The 22,769-nt window shown below is 40.8% G+C and overlaps 1 protein-coding gene across 1 annotated transcript in view; it reads left to right on the forward strand.

The window, feature by feature from the left end:
* The window catches only part of RRAS2 (RAS related 2), a 42,487-nt gene that overhangs the window by 14,013 nt on the left and 5,705 nt on the right, over window positions 1-22,769 (forward strand). The window contains exons 2-4 of the mRNA XM_053981159.1: window positions 17,036-17,123; window positions 17,605-17,707; window positions 19,081-19,189. Of these exons, the coding sequence (XP_053837134.1) occupies window positions 17,036-17,123; window positions 17,605-17,707; window positions 19,081-19,189 (300 nt within the window). The remainder of the gene's footprint in view (window positions 1-17,035; window positions 17,124-17,604; window positions 17,708-19,080; window positions 19,190-22,769) is intronic.

The raw sequence follows: 22,769 nt of genomic DNA on the forward strand, positions 1-22,769 counted from the left end.
TAGAAATAAAGTGAGGAATGGAGGGATTGCTTTGGAGAGGACTAAAAAGCAAGTAAGAGCAGCAAAGAGTGACATTTTGGGAGTACTGACTCCCCTCCTGGAAAGTCTTATAGGCTTTGTCAAGTTGAAAGACTATAAACTAATGTAGTGTGGCTGATTATGGCATGTAAGTATCATTTGGCATGTTGAGATGATAAACAAAAAGGATCTTGTACCAACCTTGTAAGTTGGTTCTAGACTGTGGGGGAAATCTAATACTTTCTGTGCTGTTTGTGGAATTTGTAGAAGTACCCTCTTTTCTGAGCTTGCTGTATGCCTATGTTGGTCTAACATGGTTTTCAAAAGCAAAATATTTTAGTAATAAACAAATTAATTTACTTTTGTGGCAGTGGCTGTTCACAGTGTCTGTCCTGAAGAAGATAGCTTACTTCACTTGGGATTTGTTACAAGTTAGTAATTGTAAAATCAGAGGGAGAGATAGCAGCTGCTAGTGGAACTAGCTTGTCTGAAATGGAGAAATACAACTAGCATGATCAAATTGTTTTTCATCAACCCTTGTCCTTCTTCCCTTTGATCATCCTTGTAGGTGGTTTAGACAATAAACCACCTTGTAGGTGGTTTACTGATGCCTTTCATGGGCTATATTCATCTGATGTACACCTCTGTTTTTCAGATAATAATGCTTCTCTCCTCAACTGATATCTGAAAAAGAATAATGTATGGAGAAATCAGCCTGTATCTTCTAATGCAAACGAAGTAAAAATCATGTGGTCTGGCTGCCCTGTGCAGGCTGGCTTGTAAGTTTAGAAAACAAGTTTATTTGAGAATTTATGTAAATTCTTTGTAAGAATGATTGCACACGGGGCAGAAGGGAAATCACCTTGCTGGAAACCCCCAGAGCAGATCTTGACTATATGCTGTTACTGAACTGAAATATCTGAATTTGAACCCTTAGTTTTTAAGTTCACACCTTCAAAACTCTAAAAATCCCAAAGCCTGCTGGTGTTCATGAGGTGGTGATGATAAACTGGTCAGTGTGAATATGCTGTAGGAGAAAAATAAATTCTTTGTATATTTAGTGATGTGCCTTCCTTATTTTCCCTTAAATCTTGAAAGCCTGCTAAAGTACTAGATTGTTTTATTCAGAACAGGAATAGCAGGAGAGGGAGAGAAGAATTTTTTCTATTCTATTCAAGTGCAATTTGTTTGAAGAGTTGTTTTTGAAGGTTTGTGTGGACCTACCAAAGATTTAGCTCTTAGGAAATGGAGACAGAAAACTGGGCTCAAATCTGTTTAAATAAGCACATAAAGTTACAGTTTTGCAAAAGGATGAGAAAAGTAGTTTGTTTACCTGAATGGAGCTGAGATGTATTGTGTTGTAGTCTGATGGTGCTTCTGTCCTCTTCAAGTTGGGATAGAGCATTTCCCTAAAGCAAAGCATGTGAACAGAGCAAGATCTCTCAGCCAAAAGTCTGTCCTTTCTGTTGATGGTTGGTCTGCTAAACCTTGGGATTCCATTCTAGAGGTACCATCTTGTCAGGATTTGTGTACCTGCAGCATATATGGTGTCCCAGAGTTTTTTAATATGAGGTGAAGAGTGAGGAAAGAGTACAGGAAGTATCTAGATCCAATGGAGGTTTGCATGCTCTTGATTGTCTCATGTTCTGTAGATGAATTTAATAGTTTTCAGAGTTTGCTGCTGTACTGTTGGAAGAGCATTTTGATGTCAAGCCCTGTTTGCTGTATTAATCTGCTTGCCCAATTACTTAAGGAAAGCTGTGTTTACAGGCTTTAAATGACAGAACCAAGAGTGGAGAATGACTGTCTGAGAGTCGTGCTGTCACAGCAGTTGTGGCTGGGCCGGTATATGGAGCACTTGTGCTTCAAACAAGGAATTACAATATCCATTGTTTAATGAGAAAAAGTCACCACTGGAGAGCTCAGGTTCAGCCTGAGCATCCAGCTCTGGAAGGAAATCAGGAGCTGTTTCCCTTCAGCAATTCATGTGCTTCTGAATGGGAAGTGTTTGCTCTTAATTTGATCTTTAAACTCTTCTTCCCCTTGGAGAAACTTCACTCACAAATGGGTAGAGAACTATTTTGGAATCTGCTCTACTGTACTGCTAAATAGGATATTGGAGAAGAAAATACTAAACAGATTTTTCAGTGATCCTATGTGACTCTAGAAAATGATTGTAGCTCAAGCTGTGAATTCCTGAAGTAATGATGATTTGCCTGTAGATGTGGTGTTTGATACAAAAAATATTTTTTTCTGTTACTTAGAATCAGCTTCACCATGGCAAGTGATGGTGCCTGGTGAGAAATTGCTCCAATCTTTCATTTGCCTTCTTTACTGCTACCATAAATGGCCATGCTGTAAAAACATTAGTTGACTGTGTGTGGTGTTTGATTGTGTAGCACCTCAGCTGAATGTTTGCGTGCAGTTTCTTGATGTGGTTCGTCAAAGATGTGGCTTTTTGACACGTGAAAGTAGGTGTTTGCACATAAAACTAGTTTGTGGCGTGAAGTAGATCTTAACATTAGAACAGGTCTCCCAACATAGATCTTGAATATGTCTCTGGGTTTTAATGGAATGTGAATGGTCCCTTACAGGAGCTGTTTGGCTTTTTTGCTTTAGTTGTAAAAGCATGTGTTTTGGGGTTAATTATATTCTCACTGAGGTAGAACAATCCTTGCTTTTAAGATATACATGCTCTAAAAGTGCAAAAGCCAGGATTAACATCCAACTGGGTGGGTCCTCCAACTCAAAAAGTCATGTGAAATATTAATCTAACAATCACAGAATCAGTTAGGCTGGAAAAGACGTCTGAGCTCATCAGGTCCAACCTTTGACTGATCACCACCACATTACCTAGACCATGGCACAAGGTGCCTCATCCAGTCTTTTCTTGAACATTCTTAACATTAACATCAGTGCCATAGATATTGTTAGTTATCTCCACCTTTTTCTATTCCATACAGCGTCTGTGATAATTCAAAGTGAAAAATAAAACTCCCTCTGAGATTTCTATATGTTTCCCTGCCCTGTGAGTGGGGTGATGCTGACTAAGAGTGGTACTACACCCGCAGGTGCATAGGCGAAGAGGAAGAAACACTGTGGTTGGTTTTAGTACAACCACATGTTTTGCTGGTAAATAAGTTTTTTTTTTTAGATGGAAATTGTTGCTTGCTTAACTATGTAGACTGACTACTAAGGGCAAAAGCATTTTTAATAAAATTTAAGGACATAAATGTGTTTCCATTTGACACTCATTTGACATCTGAAGTTGCTGAGGCTGAAAATTCTGGCACTGCTTAAGAGCATTTTAATTGTGCTTACTGGGGCTTTAGGATATCTTCCTTTTCCCTGTATATCCACTAACAAGCTAATTTAGCAAGACTGTGCTTATAACCAGTTCTGTGCTATGAAATGGTACTCATGTCAGGATCAACAATGGTAAAACCACTCCGTAGTTTCTGGTTAGGGGAATTTGACTGTGTGGACATTTCCCTGTATGTCAGTTGTGACAATATTGGCCACATTGTGCTTTTAAAGCCTTGACTAATTGGGAGGTTAATGCTACTCAAGCACTTGCCTCTGTCAAGCTCCCTAGTGAATATTCCAGTTGTGAATGATTTGGCTTTGTGCCTGCCATGCTGCTGGGGTGGGCCTGTGAGTGCTGCTTGCTTGGTGGAACAAAAGGGTGGCCATCCATGCATCTTCTGCCAGGAAAGCATCCTCTGCCCAGACAGCATCTCCTCCTTGTTCTGTGATTCTGATGTTGAAGGGACTTCATGCACACTGTAAAATAATTCAGGAAAAAGAGATACTGCCCCATTTGATACTCTTCAGCTGAGTATAAGCAAGTGTGGATCCTGAAGGAGGGGCACAGCCAATGTTAGGGTTGCACATAAGCTTTGTGTGTCACTCTGCAAATGTGCTGATTTAAAAGTGGTCTCACTGAGTAACCTTGTGCCACTGAAGTGCAGGGTCTGGAGACACTGCAGGACCGCATGTTTGGGTTGACTTGTGGGATGCTGATGCAAAACATGGAGTGGAGCCATAAATTCTGTCTTCCCAACCATGAGTCTGGTGGTTTGGGTTAACTTGTTTTTATTTATATTTAGGATAAAACTTTCTCTTTTACTTCTTGTTTTTCTTTTAAGAACTTCAGCTGTCTGCCTGTGTTGTAGAAGTTCCAGTAGACATGGCTTTGCTTCTGAAGAGTCAGAAATGAAGTGCTACACAGCCTATTTTAAACAATCCTCATGTGCTGTACTGTGCCTCAGCCACTTGATGAGAAGACCAGGCTGAATTACGCTGTTGTCAGATGGGAAGGAGTAATAACCTTTGATCTTGAAATCTGCTGCTGCTGTAGTGAGATACTATGAAGGCATTCTTCAAGGACATTAAGATTAAACTTCTCTGTGAGCACTGACTAAGCTGGAAAGGAAAGCGTTGTACTCCCCTGGTATCTGTGATGGAAAATACTCTGTATTGCTGCTTTTCAAAGTGCTTTGTCCAGCTGAAACTTTGTTTCAGTTACACCAGTCCTCATTGCATGTATTCGCACCCCATGTATTTGATTTCTAAGTTTTGTTCTCCCAGAAACCTGGAATTTTGAGGATAGTGATATTAATTTGAGCAATTATTTCTGAACAGTAGTGTCCACATCTATGAGACTAGCCTCTGTTTAATATGCTTGTGCTTTGTGACAGGCATCATGCCCCATCACGATCTCAGGTCAGCCTGCATCACTGAAATATCTGTGTTGGGTATCTCCCTGCTCACATGGGGTAGGATTTCCCCGTCTTGCTCCAAAGGTGGAATGACGTACCATATTGCTTTGCGAAGTTCAGTTTACAATGGCTAAGTCTGGGTTCTTTTTCTTCCCATCTGTCAGAATCAGATCTGTTGAATACCATGCCCAAGCAGTGGGACAAAACAAAGGCTTGTGTGCCAGGAAGGCCTGAACACGCCGTCCCCGGTGAGAAAAGGCTTACGCAGCCTGGCCCACCTTGGAAGAGATCCCCTTCCTTCCTTTCCACTCTCACAATCAGGTGCATTAACCTGACACCTTAGGTTAGAGCCACAATAAAAAATACGCTTAAGATTTTTGTTGTTTGGCTCTAAATCCCAAACTGAGGTTATGAGTCCTTCTCCTTGATGTGTCCTGGTTAAAAATCAGATGGTGAAATTTGAATCTCTTGAAAAACTTCACTTGGCAGAGGGGACATGAAGGTTAAGGAGCTTTTTGCTGGTTTGGGAGTGAGTGGTGTGAAGTGCTTTGTTCTGCCTCCTGGTCCCCATGGGAGCCTGTGTGCTGGCCCAGCTCAGAGCAGCCAGATCTGCAAGTACAGATCACATGGAAAAAAACACCTATTGACCAGTGCAAATTCTCCTTCTTTCTGAGGTTTTGCTGCTTAGTCACAAACTTCTGAGAAATGGTTTCAGGTGGAGGAAGGCACATTTTCATCTTAGAATACAGTGTGATTGATGACTGATCCGAATGTGCAGAAAAAGCCTGGGTACTCCTGCTACTGAGCTACTGGGCCTGCAGCATGGGACCAGTGAGCCTTGGGTTAATATATCAGCTTGGCTTTCATGCCCTGCTACTGTGGTGTCTGGAGAGCTTTGGAAATTGATGTGTTAGAAGTGTGTGTTTAGTACGGTTTTGCTGTTGGGAGTTTTTAGCATGAATTTCTGGTTGATGGCTTGCCATCTGCAAGCTGTTCAGACACCCTTTTCTAAAGGAAAGTTACCCAGTGTGGTTTTATTTTAATTAATTTTGCAGCACATTTTGCCATTATAATATATGCACTATGCAGCCTCTGATGCTTGCACTCCAGAATGATTAACACACTTTGAAGGAGTCCATCATTTCATGGGTAGGCAACCAATTATTTCATTATCATTTAAAATTGTCATGCTCCAGGATAACTGCTATATGTTTTACTGAGTTGGGCGAGGATCTAGGGGGAAGGCCAGTAATTATTAGCCTTGCTAATGAAAATAGATGGCTAAATAACACTTACACAGCTGTAATTTCAGCATTCCTGACACTTCTGGTTATGACACTTTCCAAACTTAAAGATAATAGTAATTGTCTGTAGTCTGCAAAATTAGTCTAGACAGTCTAATCTAAGGCCAAAAGGTTGGAGTTGAATAAATATGTAATTTGGGCAAATAAAGCTATTAGAGTTGTGCTTATCTTCTTGAAGCAATAGTTCTTATTAGATAGAAGTGCTATCTTATAGCTTTTTCCTAAATAATTAGCTTTTAATGATCAGTCAACAAATCTTTGAAAAATAAAGCACTCCAGACTTTGCTAATGAAACTGAGTGTTATTATGCTGGATATTGTCCAAGCTGATGTTCAAAAATTCCATGGAATTTACTGGTAATAGAAAAAACCCTACAGGACAGGAACTAGTGCATTGCTATCAATGTCTACAATGACCTGGCAGTGTAAATAAAATGTGTTACTGGGTCTGAAAGAGTAATTTCAATGTTTTTGTTTCCCAGCAGGACAAGTGCTATGATCAAAACTTCTGGAAGCTTTCATTCTTTGGGTTCATTCCTTTTTTGGCATTTACATATTTGAGCAAATTGTGTATTAATAAAGTAGTTGAATATACTGAAGTTAGGTCAAAAGGTATCTCTTGGTGGTATTATGTGAACTTTATTAAGGTGCCTGGACATGTAAACGTGGTTTGCATGGCCAGTATTTATTTGGATGAGGGATTTTTATAATTTTTATGTGGCAATTTGAACTTTCTGATCTCTTGATCATCCTGAAGGCAGCAGGGAATTACAGTGGAATGCCAGGACTGGAGATGATAAAACCTCCCTCTTTCATTAGGAAGTTGGCTGTAGTTTAATTGTAGAATGAAATACTATCTTATAAATATTTAATCCTAGCTTGACTCATTCTAGAAAACTCTAGGCTCTGGGTTTAGTGGGCTAGTCAACCTGATTGTATCTCCATACTAAAGAAGTGTTTTAAGAGGAAAAATGTGGAGAATTTACCTTCCTCAGTCTTTCTGCCTGACTCTTTCTGATGAATGGAGTCAGAATAAGAAAGGTGTTAACTTCAGAAAGTTTTGATGTTAGCTTGCTGTGAAGTCCCAGGGATCAAACATTTTCAGGTACCTAAAATGTGAAATAGGGGTTAGAGTTGCTGGAGTGCAGCTTTGTTACACTGACTTTTTGGGCTAGAAAAACTTCTCACTTTAATTAATTTAATTAATGTAACTGTCTGGCTCCAAATGTCCATAACCTAAGCTAGACAATCTGAAAAGTCCAAGTTGATCAGAGTTATGAAGTGGCTTCTTCGTTAATAGACTGGAAATGCCCTGAACATGGGTCTCCTTGGAGCCACTAAGGTGAAGGCTGTTGCTGACTGTGGTATAGTTACATCTAAGTTACAGGAGTGAAGAGAGATTTTAATTGACTAAGTCTTTTCCAGTTATTGTGCTTAGCTTATAAACCAAAATCTCTTAATTACACTGTCTTGAGGTGTTCTAATGATTTCATGTGTATGAGGAAAAAGTATTCTGTGACTTTTGCCTCAACAGGGGATTTTTGGAGCAACCTTACTTTTTTTTCTTACAGCTGTAGTCCCCATTATCTGATTATACAGAGTCCTAAAATCAGTCCTAAAATGTACTTTTAAAAAAAATCACAGCTTTCTGGAGAAAAAACTTGAGTTCATCGTGAAGAGCTTGTGTGAGCTGCTAGTTTGAAAACTATCTAAACATGATAACACTTTATGGATAAAAAGATGGTGTGTCATGAATGTTTTCAACATTCCTTGAATTACAAGTGGTTAAGATGAGGAAGATGAAGTACCTGGTGTGTTCATAGTTCCTGCACATATTTACTGTGAAACAAAAATGAAATTAAATTAAGTCAAGACTCAACTAAGCTTGCAGTATAGAATATGCTTTACAGTCAGACACGTTTCAACTTGAGAAATTGCATTGAGAGCTGCCTTCAAAGAGCTCTGTAGGTGCTTACTGGCATTAAAGGGCATTAACTGAAGGCATTACAAAGAAGTCTTCTCAGACAGTGAAAGTGCACCTTCTCTGATCTTCAGCAATGAAAACTGCACCACTAGGAAGTACTTGAGAGGCCAAAGTTTAGTGCACATATTGCCTAAACCAGGTGTCTGAGTGAGTGTGTTTGGTGTGGTTTGAGTTTTGAGAATTATAAATTGGAGGGAAATGTTCACAGGTTGGTGAGCAGTTAATACCAAGTTGCTGTCCCGTGGGGAGAGCTGTAAGCTGGGAACTGAAAGGAGACCTAAGCACAGTGCAAATTCAGTTTAAGTTTAAAAGGTGGAAGCTGTCTTTAAAAAGTATCGATTGGCTGTTTTTTAAGGGAGTTCATATTTTAAAAGATGTTCACATGCACTGCAAAACATATATGAAAAGAAAACCCACTCTCATCAGTATTCACATGATGTTCATGTAGCCAGCATCCATAATTTGAATCACGGAGTTCTTCAAATTGGAAAAAGCATTTAAGGTCTTCAAGTTGAGACTGTACTGGCATCTGATGGTGTGTTTAAGCTTGGCAGTATGTTAGCAAAAGGGCATGTAACTTTTCAGAAAAAATAGTTTTAATGATTATTCTTGAATTATTCATTCAATAATGAATATTCTGGAATATTACTCATATTGAAGAAATTTTCTTGAAACTGAAATAATTCAATTCTATTATTTGAACATGTATTGAAAGGCTGTCTTAGTCAAAGTGGTGAAGACACTTTCTTTCCCCCAAGCAAATCTACTGTAGGTGGGTTTATTTTTTTTTCCCCCACTGGATCTTGTTATTATCTCTTTAGCAGCTGCACTCTCCAGATTTCTACCTGTAAACCCAAGCTATTTTGCCAGCCATGCCTTAGGTACCAGGGAGAAAAAAAGGATGGGTTGGAGAAGGTAAAGCTGCTTTTTTAAAAGTAGCAGTTAGGGGAAGGGCAAAAATTAGCAGACAGTTTTTTAAGGCATGTTGAAATGTGTAAGAGCTGATGGATGTTCCCTGTCAGTGCACAAAAGTTAGTTTGATTTCAGTCTTTCATATCCCTGAGTATTGGTCCACTACCTGACTGCAGAATACATTGATGTTCCAGAACCAACCCAGCTTTTAAATCTGTCACACAAGTCAGTCCTGCTTAACTGGGGTTGAAATCTGAAATTTCCTAGCATGCCTAGCTGTCTGGAGAAATATCATTGGAAATGAGTGTGTGAATAGATACAAAATCCAAGTGTTCATTTTGGAAATGCAAAAATTAATGGATAGAAATTAATGGATAAAATTCATAGACAGATTTATGTGTTAACATTCAAACTGAAGACACTATACCTTCCATACCCCTTCCCCCTTGCCCCTGCCCCATCCTAGCTCATCTTTCCCCACACCTGTGGGGGATGCAGAACCAGTTTTTTTATGAGGTATTCTGGGTAGTGAGCAGAACAAATCCCATGGAGAAGAAAGCCATGTTATATTTAGCTATGTGCCTTAAATATGCCCATGCACTGAACAGGGTTTTCTTAGGAGTTTTCTTTTTCTGATGTGCTCACTCAGTAATCAGTGTCCATGGAGGGAGAGGGACAAAATAGTCTGTGACTGTGTAATAGGACTCACACTTTTAGTGTTTCCAGGCTAAGCACAGCTTTTGACAATTCTTGCATTGCACAAAAAAAAATAAGGAGAAGACTTACCTCTACTTAACCAAGTCAGGTGTTTATTTCTGTATCCTACTCTCTTCTGTCTTCAAGTTGTATGGTGGCAGGGGAGTAATCTAATGGATGTATTCTAAGGTTGCCATGGCTTATAGAACAACTTTGCATTTTCCATTATTTTCTTCTTTAGTAGAACTGTTAATGTTTGATTAAGCATGTACTTAATAACAGTTTGGTATTATATATATGTGTGTTGCTATTTTTTCAGGAACAAATAAAAATTTTCAGCTTTTGTATGAATTTCCAAAGGGCTTAGCTTGTACATGTCTCATGTCATCTTTCTTTCGCTATAACTTCCTTCAGCTTAATCCTCTTCTGACTTTTTGACTTCATAAAATGAAGTGTTTCACATCACTGGGTAATGGCAGTAATTGAAGTTACAAGTGACATCTGTTTCCCTGGACAGCCATATCAATGCTGACAGTACACATTAGGGCAGTGGAAAGTAGTGCAAATTGAGGGAAGCCTCATTGATTACTTGCAAGCACTGACTATCTTTTAATTTATATTTCTTGGAAGAAAGGAATGGGTGCTCTTACTTGTTTGTATAATTAAAAGAAAGAACCTCTTAAAGATTTGTAGGAATATGGGATGATTGGATGATGACACACTTAGCCTTCTGTAGCATGAGGCAGTTTTCTAATCCTTGTTTCTTTAGTCTGGCCTTTATCAGGATAATTCTAGACCTTTGGTCTCCTATTCTCCCAACATTCAACACCAAAATATTTGCCCTCATTCTGTAAAAGTGTGACTGTTTATGCCAGCAAAGTGTGCTGAATGCAGTCCTGAACATTTGTGTTTGGAGTGGTACTGGGTTGCTGTGGGTACCTCCTGCAGTCCTTTTCTGGTACTGGTTTGGGCACTGTACAAAACCTTTGCAGAGGCTGGCAAACCTGTCATCAGGCTGTTATCAACCCCAACAGCATCCACCTTTTGCTTTTCCAGCACCAACCAATTAAACCTGTCTGGAAATACTGGGTTCTAGTGAGCCACCTGCTCCTGGGGAGGTGTGTGTTTGCTATTGGAAAAAGCTTGTCAGAGACTCTCTGATTAGTGGTGTGCTTTTAGTTTTTCTGTGACCCAAGTGCTCGGGGCTCTGAAAAATGCTAAATTTGTGTGTTTTGCTCTGTCTGTTCCTTTATTCTGGAATGCAGTCTGGGTTTATGTTTGCTTCTAGAAGTCACTCAGGGTTTTTTTTTTACTGCATGTTTTCCTTGTTTTCTAGCCAGCCAACTCACGTACTCTAAAAGAATGACTTCTCCTTTGTGCTGTGAAAGGAGGTTATTTTAATCCCTTGAGGTGCTGGGGCCCTGAGCTGCTGCTTTGTCTGATCGCCCCTTCTGCTGGGCAGGTTAGCTCTGGACCAGGGCAGCACAGTGCTTGGGCAAGGTGGCAGGTTACTGTCACCCATCCTCTAGCAACTTGCCTGTGGTGACATAGAACCTGTCTGCTTCCTCCTCCAGAGACAGGAACCTAGATTAGAACTCCTAGAAATGGTCTCTCACTTCCTTTGCAAGCTGAAGGAGGGCACAGTGTGTTCACTGGGTCACTTTAGTGCAGACTTGGCTTCTGTGCCACTCTCAGGTAGAAGAGTTATAGCAGAGGCTATAAGATGTCATGGGAGGGAAACCAGTGGAAGTTGCAAACTGAGTTACTCAGTCATTTAGATGTCAATTCATGGTCTGGGAAGGCTTTTATGGTGTAGTCAAGTACCTCAAAGAAAGGTGTCCACTTTTGGCCCTACTAACTGGCCATGGCACTGGAGCCCTGGTCTTAACCTGTGGCAATGACCTTGTCTATGGCTTGGAATGAATGCTGGAAATACTCATTTAAATGAAGAGAACTTAAATGTCTGTCTTTCTGGGTTAAATATTTCTGATGTGATCAGTGTGGTTTGTGATAGGGCTGTAGCTGGTCCTGCTGTATGTTGTATGCCCATGGTGAAGACCTGGCAGTGCAGGGGGTGAATTGGACTTCACATTGGTTGAGTGGGTCAAGAGTGTTCTTGGTGAAGTGCAGGGGAAATGAGGCAAAACCTAGAGAAGAGATGATAGTGTAAAAGGCAGGAAAGGCGAGACTGCCAGAAGAAATACTCTGTCAAGGAGCACAGGAATCTTGGGATCTTACATTTCAGGTATTTGGGAATGTATTCAAGTCTAAAGTTGAAGCTTTGGTGTTGGTGGATGCTACACATATTTGTTTTAAATTCTATCATAAAAATTATAGCTAGGGAGGATTTTTTGGGCTGTTTGCAATTCTCAAATTGCAGATGCTTATTTAAATCCAGAGCTGGTCTGTAACTGTAGCTGGAGGGTGGAAACCCTTCTATTTCCTTGCCTTTACTGGGTTTGAACCAAAAACTTAAAACATGTGGAAAAAATTTAAATAAGCAACCAGTGGCTCTTTGAAATGTTATGTGGATGTTTAGTAAATACAGATGGAGATTATAGAGACAGCAAGGATGAATATATATTTTGGCATGTACCGCTCCTTTAACTTACTCATAGTGGTGGTGTGCTCTTACTGTGCTGGGCTGCCTTTCATTGCATGGCCTTCGAGCTTGGTGTGAAGAGAAAGGAAGAATGTTCTGCAGCCAGCCTCTGGACTGCAGCTTAGAGCAGCTTCCTGTCACCCACCCTAAAACATAAAAGTGCAAAAGAAAGTTATCTCCTGACTTTTCATTTTGTGGACTGTTTATTACTTTATGAAAGGTAAATGTGAACAGCAGCATAAGAGCCATGAATTGGCACTGAGGTTTTCCATTAAAGGTGTCTTTACTTAGTCATTTTTATTAATTTATGGAGTGGGACTCAAGCTTGTCAGCTAATGGAGGCGTTTCTTTATGTGTATTAAAGGCAACAAATAAATGGAGGAAGAGGATAAACTTAAGAGCAGTTCTCTTATCTTCTCCTTACCAAAAGACTTGAGTGATTGAAACAATGACTTAGGGATTGCTGTTGCCTAAAACAAAGACTGCTAGAGCAGTAGTCTGTATAGTGTCATTGTTTCCATGCACTGCAAGTAGAAACTCATCTGAAGGTCAGGAGATCATTTGAAATGCATTTTAAGATGATGAGTGCGTACATAAGAGGGATTTTAGTGGTGAGTTGCCCAGCTATAAGTGATGTAGGTAGTGTGGGATCAGGGGTTTTTATGTTCTTTTGGTTTTTTTTTCCCCTTTGCGAAAGTCCTTGGCAGTGAGTTTTCCCATTTCTGGGCTTGATTGCCTAGGCAGTCTTAGAAAGAGAAAACCTAGAAAAACTGTTGCATAATATTCTGGGTAAATTGAATGGTTGATGAGACTACTGGGCTCAACTTCTCGTTTCCATTCCAGGAGATGGGTGGAAAGAGCTTTGATTTTGCTGGTGATTAAGGGAGTGGTGTAACAGGAGAGAGTGTTCAAGTTACTATCTCCTTAGAAGAAATTTAACTGCTTCTAATTATTTCCTGCAGGCAGTGGCCAGCTGCAGTGGAGCCAGCTAAATGAGTCGTGGCTCTTTGGATTTGTCAGAGAAACTCAACAGCTCCTAGAGGAGCAGATCTGACACCCTGGGCTGTGTTGGGCTACCCTAGAGAGCTGTGCTGTGTGCTCTGTGCCAGCTCTCTCCCAGGCTTCTGCTGTACTTCCTGGGACTGCTGTAGCCTGGAAGAGTGGCTGCTCTGAGGTGTTAGGGCTTGCACAGACAGCTTTCATCAAACAGACAGCACTAGGCAGGCCTGGGTATTCCAGCTCTCTGGGATGTGCTTCCTCCTCTCATTTGTCTAGACTTGGCATCAGTTTGAAACCAGTAGGTTGTCAGTGGTTTGTGTCTGCTAGAACTGGGCTCCTGTTAGGTTTTTAAGCAGTTCTGCCACAAACTCCTTGACCTCTACAATGTTATTTATGCTGGTATAGGGTCTTGTGCTTGCTGGGTGAGCAGGCACCTTGCCCAGACAGCATTCAGGAGCAAAGCGATGGCCTCATGGAATGCTTCAGGCATATCTGCCAGGCCTTAATACTTTAAACACTGCCTGAACAGCAGCAGGAAGGTCCATTTCTGCTTAAATTGATAAATACTGTGTCTACTACATCTGTTTTTTGTAAATCAACCCTGACTGAATAAGGCCTGCAAGCTGTGGTCGTTGTGTGTCCTGTAACACATAGTCCCAGTGCAATCTGGGAAGACTCCTTCAAAACCAGCAGCTGTTTCAGGCACATAAGCCTTGCCCAGTGCCTGGAGCTAAACCACAGCACTAACTGCCTTGCAAACCTCTCCTGTAGTGGCTGCGACAGCAGATTTGGCAGTACAGCTCCATGGGAGGGAAGAAAATACTTGTAAGAGCAATTGTTACATGGGGGATCTATGACTGCTCATTCTGAATTTGACATGTGGCTGATGCTGGATCAGGATGACTTAATCTTGATTCCCTTTTTGACGGAGGAACCACGTTCCATGTCTCTGTACCTAGTCTTACACTCTTGCTTTGTGTATAGTTGGGGTTTTTTAATTAAAAAAAACTAAAAAGGGTGGAGGGAATCACAGAAATGCCCTGCAGATTACAGAACATGCTGTAGTTGTTGGCCCTTGGACAGATGATGAGGAAAATAAGAATCCATCTGAGATGATTATGGCTTTCTTTTTCTGAACTCTCTTAGTGAAAAATACCACCCTTGCTGGATACAAACTTGCTGCTTTAGGTGTTCTACTAACACTGATTCATGAGAGCAAAATGAATTGATTCCAAATGCTCCCTTTTATTTAAAAACTGCTATCCTTTATCATTTTGTAGATGTAAAGGTTCAAACAGTAACTTTGAATTCTGCAGGATGGAGGAATAAAAGCTGAAGCTGGAGATGGATAGGGAGTAATTTCAGAGTGCAGGCTCTATATTCCATGGTTTAGTCACCTAATGCTTTTTTATAAATATCACTTTCTATTTCCTTAATGAAACATAGGACTTAAATTCCCTTCCTTGTGATCATCCCTTTAAAGTCAGATTCTGTAAGTGATATTATTTATATACTTGTATGTTCACATAAGTTTCTCATCCATCTTTCAAAGTTTGTTAAAGGCCTCGGAAGAATTGAGACCTTGTTTACAGTTCACGTAAATTCATTCCTCAAAGTCTCTTAAAATCCTGGATAGCACATGTTGAGTCATGGATACAGGCAAAATAAAAGATAGAGAACAGTTTTGAAGACTGAATTTTTTCCTCTTTAAATCTTAAAGGGAAGCAAGGTAAAGGGATGAGTTGTAGTTGAAGGCGCTTCTTGTTCTGAGGTGAGTGTTCTGCTGTCTATAGATGGGCACTTTGGCTGTGTGTTGCATTTAGGATCCCATGGCTGTTGGTTAACCGGAGTTTTTTTAGTGGTAGAGGGTTTGTTAGGGTATTTTTTTTTTTGTTTTGTGTGTTTGTTTTTTTTTTTTTGGTTTTTTTTTTTTTGTTGTTTTTTTGTTTTTTTGTTGTTTTTTTTTTGTTTTTTGTTTTTTGTTTTGATTGGTGGGTGGGGTTGTGGGTGGGATTGAAGCAGGCAGACTGTTTAGCCTGGGTGCTATCAATGCAGAGCATCTGTGACATATGTGTAGGTGTATCCTGAGAGGACACTGATGTCTGCTTAAAATGCAAAGGAGCTGCTCAGGGTTTCTGCTCTGGGGGCAGAAGTCTTTCAGTGTGGTGCCAGATCTAAATAACAGATCAACAGCAACCTGTACAAACTCCTCCTGCAGCCAACTGCATGATGGCTGTGGTATATGAGCACAGGTCATATATAGCACCCACAGCTGGTTAAGTGTGCCACAGCTGGTGATGTGCTTCTCCCAGGAAGAGAGCTGCAGCTCAGTCCATGAGCTCTGCTGGAGAACCCCTGTCCATGCTGCTGAACCAGGAGCCTGGCATGGACATGTCCAAGTGGTGAGCTCAGCTGGGTGCAGTCAGGACAGCGTCCTCATGAGCAGCTCCTAACCTGAGCTGGACAAGGGCAAATACAGCCACATAACTTATCTGCAAAGAACAGAGTTAACTGTGTTCTGCACTAACAATGGTGTGTCTGGAGAAGTTTAGTGGACTAGTGCTGTGATTTCAGTTCTTTCCCCCTGCCCCCCCCCCCCTTTTTTTTTTGTTTTGTTTTTCTTTTGTTTTTTTGTTTTGTTTTGTTGTCCCAGTGGTAACATCTGTTAACTTGATTTTGGTAAGTTTAGAGGAGCAGAGTGTTGTCTTATTGGTATCTTTAAGTTTGTGTCATGGGAAAGGTGCTTCAGCAAAGCCCCCTTGTTTTTTTTGTTTTTTTTTTCCTAGGAGCCAATATGTAGTTTCAAAACATTCCTAATTCCTTACTGGTTTACAGAACTGAATAATGTACACAGGTGGTAGACCTGCAGTTCTGCACAAATAATGCACTGAGTGCCTGCTGGGAGCATAGATGGGGAGGAATTTGATCAGGGTTCAGATTTCTTCAGTTTTAGGTGAAGTTAACTTTACTATGACTGCATGCAAGCTAAAAACTTCATCCTTTGAATTCTAAACTTGTCTTCTGATGGTGTTGTTAACCCAGTATTCAGTACCAGGTCACCCAGTCTCTAGAGAAATGTACCAGAATGTGCTCTGCTCCACAGTCTGGGTGATAAGCAACAGCCTGGCAGTGTCTGGTGGAGCCTTGTGCTTAGGCCATGGGTGGCACAGGCATTTCATGGTTTATTCTGCTTTCAGGGGTTGTCTGTCTGGAGGATGTGAGTGCTTAAAGTCATTAAAACCAGGAGAGAAATCCTAGCAACAAGGATGTTCCAACAAACTTCTTTCAGCTAACAAACCAAGTGCTACTTGTGCTGTGTGGAGCTGTTGCTAGAAATTGTTCTAAAACGGCTAGGGAATTTTAGAAACAGCTGAGAAAGTCCTGGTACTTCCTAGAAACTTCTGGCTCTGGGATGGGGAGAGGAAGTCCTGTAGACTTGAGAATTTCAAGGAACTTCTAAACCCTACCAGAGTTTCAGAGAAATTAGAAGAGACCTTAGAAGTCTCTAGAAACTGAAAGTTTCAAGGGATTTCTGAGAAATCCTAGGAATTGCCAGTAATGTCTAGAAAATGTTAGAAAGGCTGTGGGAATCCAGTTAACTCAGTGACTCTGCTGGTAATCTCTACAATTTATGAGCATTTTCTAGGAATAGGAAAACCATTACTGGTTATCTTTGGATGAAATATCAAATAGTTGTATATGATAAACACATTCACCTTATGCTGTCAAGTGTCCAGTTTTAGCATCTCCCTCAGTGAGTGTCCTGTGTGTGCTTGTCTAACTTGTTTTCTTGTCTGCAGTCCTACTTTGTTACGGATTACGACCCAACCATTGAGGACTCCTACACCAAGCAATGTGTGATAGATGAGAGAGCTGCACGCTTGGACAGTAAGTAGCCCACCCACAGTGCCCACAAAACTGGGATTAGGAATTGGTGTTATTCCCAGGAGCTACCTGGGTGACATGGTGGCATGAAAAACACACCTCTGTGCTTCCTCACCCAAGTGCAATAGAAATGCTTTGCTTTAAAATTTTCAGTTCTTGCATGTTGGTGATTTCTTTAAGAATAAACCAAGAACCCTCATCCCCATGTATCTCTGAGCATTTTCCATCTGTTTCAGATGGTCAGGAATTAGCAGAAGTCCTCAAGTGTTTTGTTGTTTAGTTTCTTTGGTAGGTCTTGAATTGTTCAATCAGTGCAAGAACTTGTTTGGAATATTAGAAAAATATCCAGTAGTATCTGCAAAAAGTGGTTTCTGCTTGGCAATGATGCACAGGAGAGACTGTCACAATATCTTATCAGGATTTTTTTTTTTTTCAGTCTATCAGAACATGAAATGTAGTAATTCATATTTTTGCTTATGTTCAGTTCTGGATACAGCAGGACAAGAAGAATTTGGAGCCATGCGTGAGCAGTACATGAGGACAGGGGAGGGCTTTCTGCTTGTTTTCTCAGTCACGGATAGAGGAAGGTAAGCCTGAGGTCAAGTTATTAAAACAAACAAGTTTTAATTATTCTTAAATTGCACATGATCCTTAACTGAAATATTCTCAAACAAAACATTAAGTATGTGTTCACTCCTAGGTGCAAGGTGTGATGCTCTTTCAGCACTGAAGAAGACCAATTTTGAGCCAATCACTTTGTGAAAGTGTCTTTTTGTTTCAGTAGATGACTTGAAAGCGTACACAAAAAAATGACAGCTCTATTCAATAATTTTATTACAGTCCAGAATACCATTTTCCTGGGAGTGTCTGGTATTCAGTCAGTTCTTAGCAATATCCCTTTGCCATGTGCAGCATCAAGTATCTGGCTCTGGGTTTCTGAGTGGGTTTAGAGTATGTGCCTGCACTCTTTTGCAGGCAGAGGTCCCTCTGGTTACTCCCGTGCATTGACTGAATGGCTGCAGAATGCAGATTAAACATCTTAGAAGCTCATGGAGAGCTGTGCTTAGTGACATACATCCCTTCTAGTTCACCTTTGCATGAGGTGTCTCGCTACCTAGTTCTTTTTAATGTGACATTTTTACTGGTGATCATCTTGCTTTTAAATTTTAGCTGGTAAATTAGGTGTAAATGCCTTCAGGCTACCAGGGGTATGTGATTGTCTGTAAATGTCTGTGCTAAAGGTCCTTATGTAGTGATGTAGCTTTAACAGTGTTTACTTGAAAGCAGTGATTTCTTTATTCATTCTCCAAAAATCCTTGCTTAGGCCAGGATTAACTTCTTCCAGGATGGTAAACTAAACAAGCTTTCTGCTCTGCTCCTTTCCTTAAGCACTGCTGGAATATTCCTTGTGCTTGGACAGCATCAGTACCTGGTATAACTTGGTAACTGCAAAGCTTCTGATCATTTAGCCCTGCCATTTTTCTGTGCTTGAGAAAACAAAACTTTCCAGCTTTGATAGCTTCCCCCAGAATTCTTAGAAGTAGCTCTGGAGGTTGCCAGCTGAAATATTGATCACCAGGGTCTCTATGCTGTAGTTTGAATATTCTAGATGGAGTAGAACTCCAGAGTCGGTATTTGTAGAATGGACTGTCGTTGCTTGATTCTCTGCAGCACATTGGCTGTGGGTCCCTATGGACTGAGACACAGTCAGTGTTTTGCTCACCCTGCAGCCCCACCTCAGCCCAGTGCAGAGGACACTGCTCACTTGGGGATTTTTTTGGTTTGAGTGTTGAATGGTTCTCTCACTGGTCATGCTGTGACTCTGGAGTGCCTGCAGCTGTCTGTGCTTGTGTGTCATGGCAGGGCAAGTCCCAATAGGTGACTCATAATTTCTGAACTTTTTCAGAACCTGAGAATCTGTGAATTAGTGCAATGATGCTCTACTTGTGTTCTTTCACAGCTTTGAAGAAATCTATAAGTTTCAGCGACAGATTCTTAGAGTGAAAGATCGCGATGAGTTTCCAATGATTCTCGTTGGTAATAAAGCAGATCTGGACCACCAAAGACAGGTAATTCATTTGCTCTTAGTTACTGCTCACTTTCTTCCTGAAAATCGAGTTTTTCCCTCAAAACTAAACTTCCTTCCAGAATGGGAACAAACAAATGAAAAACGTAAGTCATATCATACAAACTAATTCCAATGCAAGAAACTCCACTCACTTTCTGTACTTGAAGAACCTTAGGAGTGTGATGGCATTCCAGCACATCATCTGTCTGACTCAGTGGGGTTATGTTGAGACTAAGTCTATTCACAGAGCTGAGAGCTTTCTGTCATGACTTGATTACTCAGGCATGAACGTGTCTAATTCCTCAGTTCTGTTACTCACCACTGCACTGTGCCAGCAGAGTGCATTCCAACACTAACTCCAATCATCCTTAGTCTTCAGTGCTCTTGCTTTTACCTTTCATCGCTGTTATGTATAAATCAGTAGTTATTCACTGCTTTCTCTTTGGCCACTCATCTTCTGCATAACTGACTTAAAGCTTTAAAAGTTGGAACTACAGCAACACAGTTTGTTATATTTATGTACCTTAAAGTTTTGAAACCAGTAGTTTTCAACCTCACCTCTAGTCGCAAGACTACTTAAAATATTTAGTTTAAAATGATTTAAAGGACTTTCAAATATGTTTTTCTTAGTTGCTGTTGATTTTTAATGTATCAAACTAATTTGAGCTGAAATGAAAATAACCTTACTATAGCAGCAGGAAAGGAACAGATGTCAAACTTGCATTTTCTTCAGCAACTAATTTGAGAAACTTAGTATTTTCTCTTGAAACAGTAAGATGACACCGAAAGCTTGGTGGCAACCCATGATTTTTTGGGAATAAAGTAAATTGCTAAAATTGCTGGAATTGTTCTAAGAGTTTCACAAGAAAAAAAAAATGGCTTAAAGAGCTCAGTGAGTTAGTTTATGCAACATTGAATTACAATTACAGTACAAAAAAAGTTCCTGTTGAATATGGTCCCTTGACTGTCAGCCTCTTCATCTCAGAAGCTGTGTAGAAAGATCATGACTAAATTAAAAGCTGTGCTGAAAGATGCTGCATTGAAATAACTTTTCACAGAAGTAGCTCACAAATTCCTCTAAAGTAACTGAGTACTCACACATACACACAACAGCCTGTCCCTGAGACAGGGGGCATTTCATTTCATTCCCTTCCATTCTTCAGTTCCATCAAAATTCCTAAATTTAACCTTGCTGGTCCTGGAACATGGGTACTTCATCTCCTGCACAAATGTTGGCATTGAAATTATGGAGATGAAACGGAACTTTTCTGCCAATTGTAATTGCTCAAGGACAAACTCCCCCCTGGTGGGGGGGGGAGGGAGATAACATTTGGGAGGGAATCACATCCATGTTCCCTCCTTAATAATATTTGGGAGGGAAATAACATCATGGCTGTCAGCCCCAGGATACCTGCAATTGTAGTTGGTAATCCTGGACATCCATTTCTAGAAACAGCTGTGAACTTTGCTCTCTCTCCTCCACCCTCCTCTTCTTATTACACTGCCTCTGTTTCTCCCTTGAAGGCAGAGAGGTGCCTGTCACCTGTTCTGCTGGTCCCTCTGCCCTGTTCCAAGCTGCTTTTTCAGGTGGAGATGGGCTGGAACACATTCAAGTTCAAAGCAGCTTTTTCTAAATTGCCTAACTTTGCAATTTTGCTGCTTATATCAATATATGTCTCCAAAATTTCCTTTTTTTTTTTTATGGCAGTATTAATTGCCTTGATTGATTAGATGCTGATGGGCATAACCTTTTGGTGCTCTCATTCACCATTTATATGCCAATTGGTGGGCTTCATAAGCTGGGGCTTAGGCAGATGTAGCTGAGAACTTTTCGGGGTTTGCTTAAACAGCTACTGCATGTTCTTAACTCTTCCCTGCCCCATCACATGTGTATTTCACTTAGCCTTCAGTCAGTGTGAAGGAATGGGATTATGGGATGCTGAGCTGACATAATGGGATCCCACAAGGGAGAGGCTCCCCTCCCACTTGACTTCACATTCCTAGTCTTTCCCAGATACCACTTGAAGCACTTTTGGAGTTGAATCATCTCTCTGGATGGGGAGGAGCAGGAATGACTTCCTGGGACCTGCGTGAGCTAAATCAGTTTGCAGAAAGATTTGAGTGCCAGTGCTGGAAGCATGGGAAGGGGTGGGACTGTGGCTTGGAGCAGAGCAGGGAGGAGTTGGGCTGGGGGAGCAAGTGAGACCTCGCCCTTTGGCAGTAGCAAGCAGTGAGATCTTATCAGCTGGGTGTTACATAGGGGGGTTGTTTCTGCTCCACAGTGTGAGCTCTCAGTACAGCCATCCACTCACTGAAGGGGACCAGCTTGTTCAACTGGCTGAAAACTTGTCAACTAGTCCTGCCACCAGCTAAACCAACTAGTCCAAAAGTGAGGAAAAACTTCAGCCTGACAAGCAAGGTCATCCTGCTCTGGCTGCAGGTTTCTTGGCAGGCAGCTGCCATGGGAGCGGTGGGGTCAAAGGAGAGAGTGCTCCCTCACCTTGGCTGAGAGTGCTGGGTGAGTGGGAAGTATGGGGCATCCCCAGGCTATAACTTGTGGCCAGAAGCATGATAAGGGCAAGTCCTCTGCATTTTTACACTTTGCCTGCTGTTGTGTCAGGCCTCATTGAGCACCACCAAAAACCTGCTAGGCCACGCTTATCTTTTACTTATCTCGTTCTTTCTCTCTTAACTTGTTTAATCCCAACTGTACATTTTTCAGCTTCAGAATTAATGTAACATTTTTAGAAAGTCAGGAAGCTGGGTGTCAGTTTTTGGAGTAAAACTGCTTGTACCTCCTTTTTCCAAAAGGCAGGAGGCAGACCAATGAAACAAATGCAATCTCTGAAAGACTTTAAGCTAAAGAAAGTAATTTAGTATGTGTTTGGATCAGCAAATGACACAACGAATCTGCCCAGAACCCAAAAGAGTTAAGCATGTAGAAGAGTTCTGGTTGTCTCAAGGGTCTGGCCACACCTTTATCCAAGTAAATATGTGTTGAGGTTGAACAGAGTACAGAGTACTGTCTTTGTGACACCATAAATCTGGAGGCTAATGATGCATAACTAATCATCCTCATGTGGTGGCAACTGTTTTCTCAGGAAATACATGAACTGGGTTGTACAGCAGAAGTGCACAAACAATGGTACAATCTTGATGAATTGTTGGGACTCACCAAAGGTGTGGTGTAAATTAGTGGGGCTTTATATACCAGAGACCAACTCACAAGTGGTTTTGGGAGGGATGTGAAGGAGTAAGTTTGAAATAGCAATGTGTCATGGTAATAACTGTATAGATAAATAGAGTTAAACAGCATTCTTGTGACTTTTGTCTCTCAATCTCCACAGGTTATGCAGGTTACATTGACAAAGAAAAGTGAGTCTTTAGAGGACAAGCAAGCATTAATCTTTTGAATGTATGATAAGAAATGAAGCTGCCAGTGTTTCCAAATTCCCCAGTCACAAATTGCTGACTCTGAAACAAGAATTGAAGCACCATCTCTCACTGCTCTTTCCTAAAGTAAATGCTATGTAGCAGTCTTTCTGTTAAATGGGTTAATTCCTTAGAACTCAACACTGGAT

Source organism: Vidua macroura, chromosome 6 (assembly GCF_024509145.1).
Source record: "Vidua macroura isolate BioBank_ID:100142 chromosome 6, ASM2450914v1, whole genome shotgun sequence".
Lineage (NCBI taxonomy): Eukaryota > Metazoa > Chordata > Aves > Passeriformes > Viduidae > Vidua > Vidua macroura.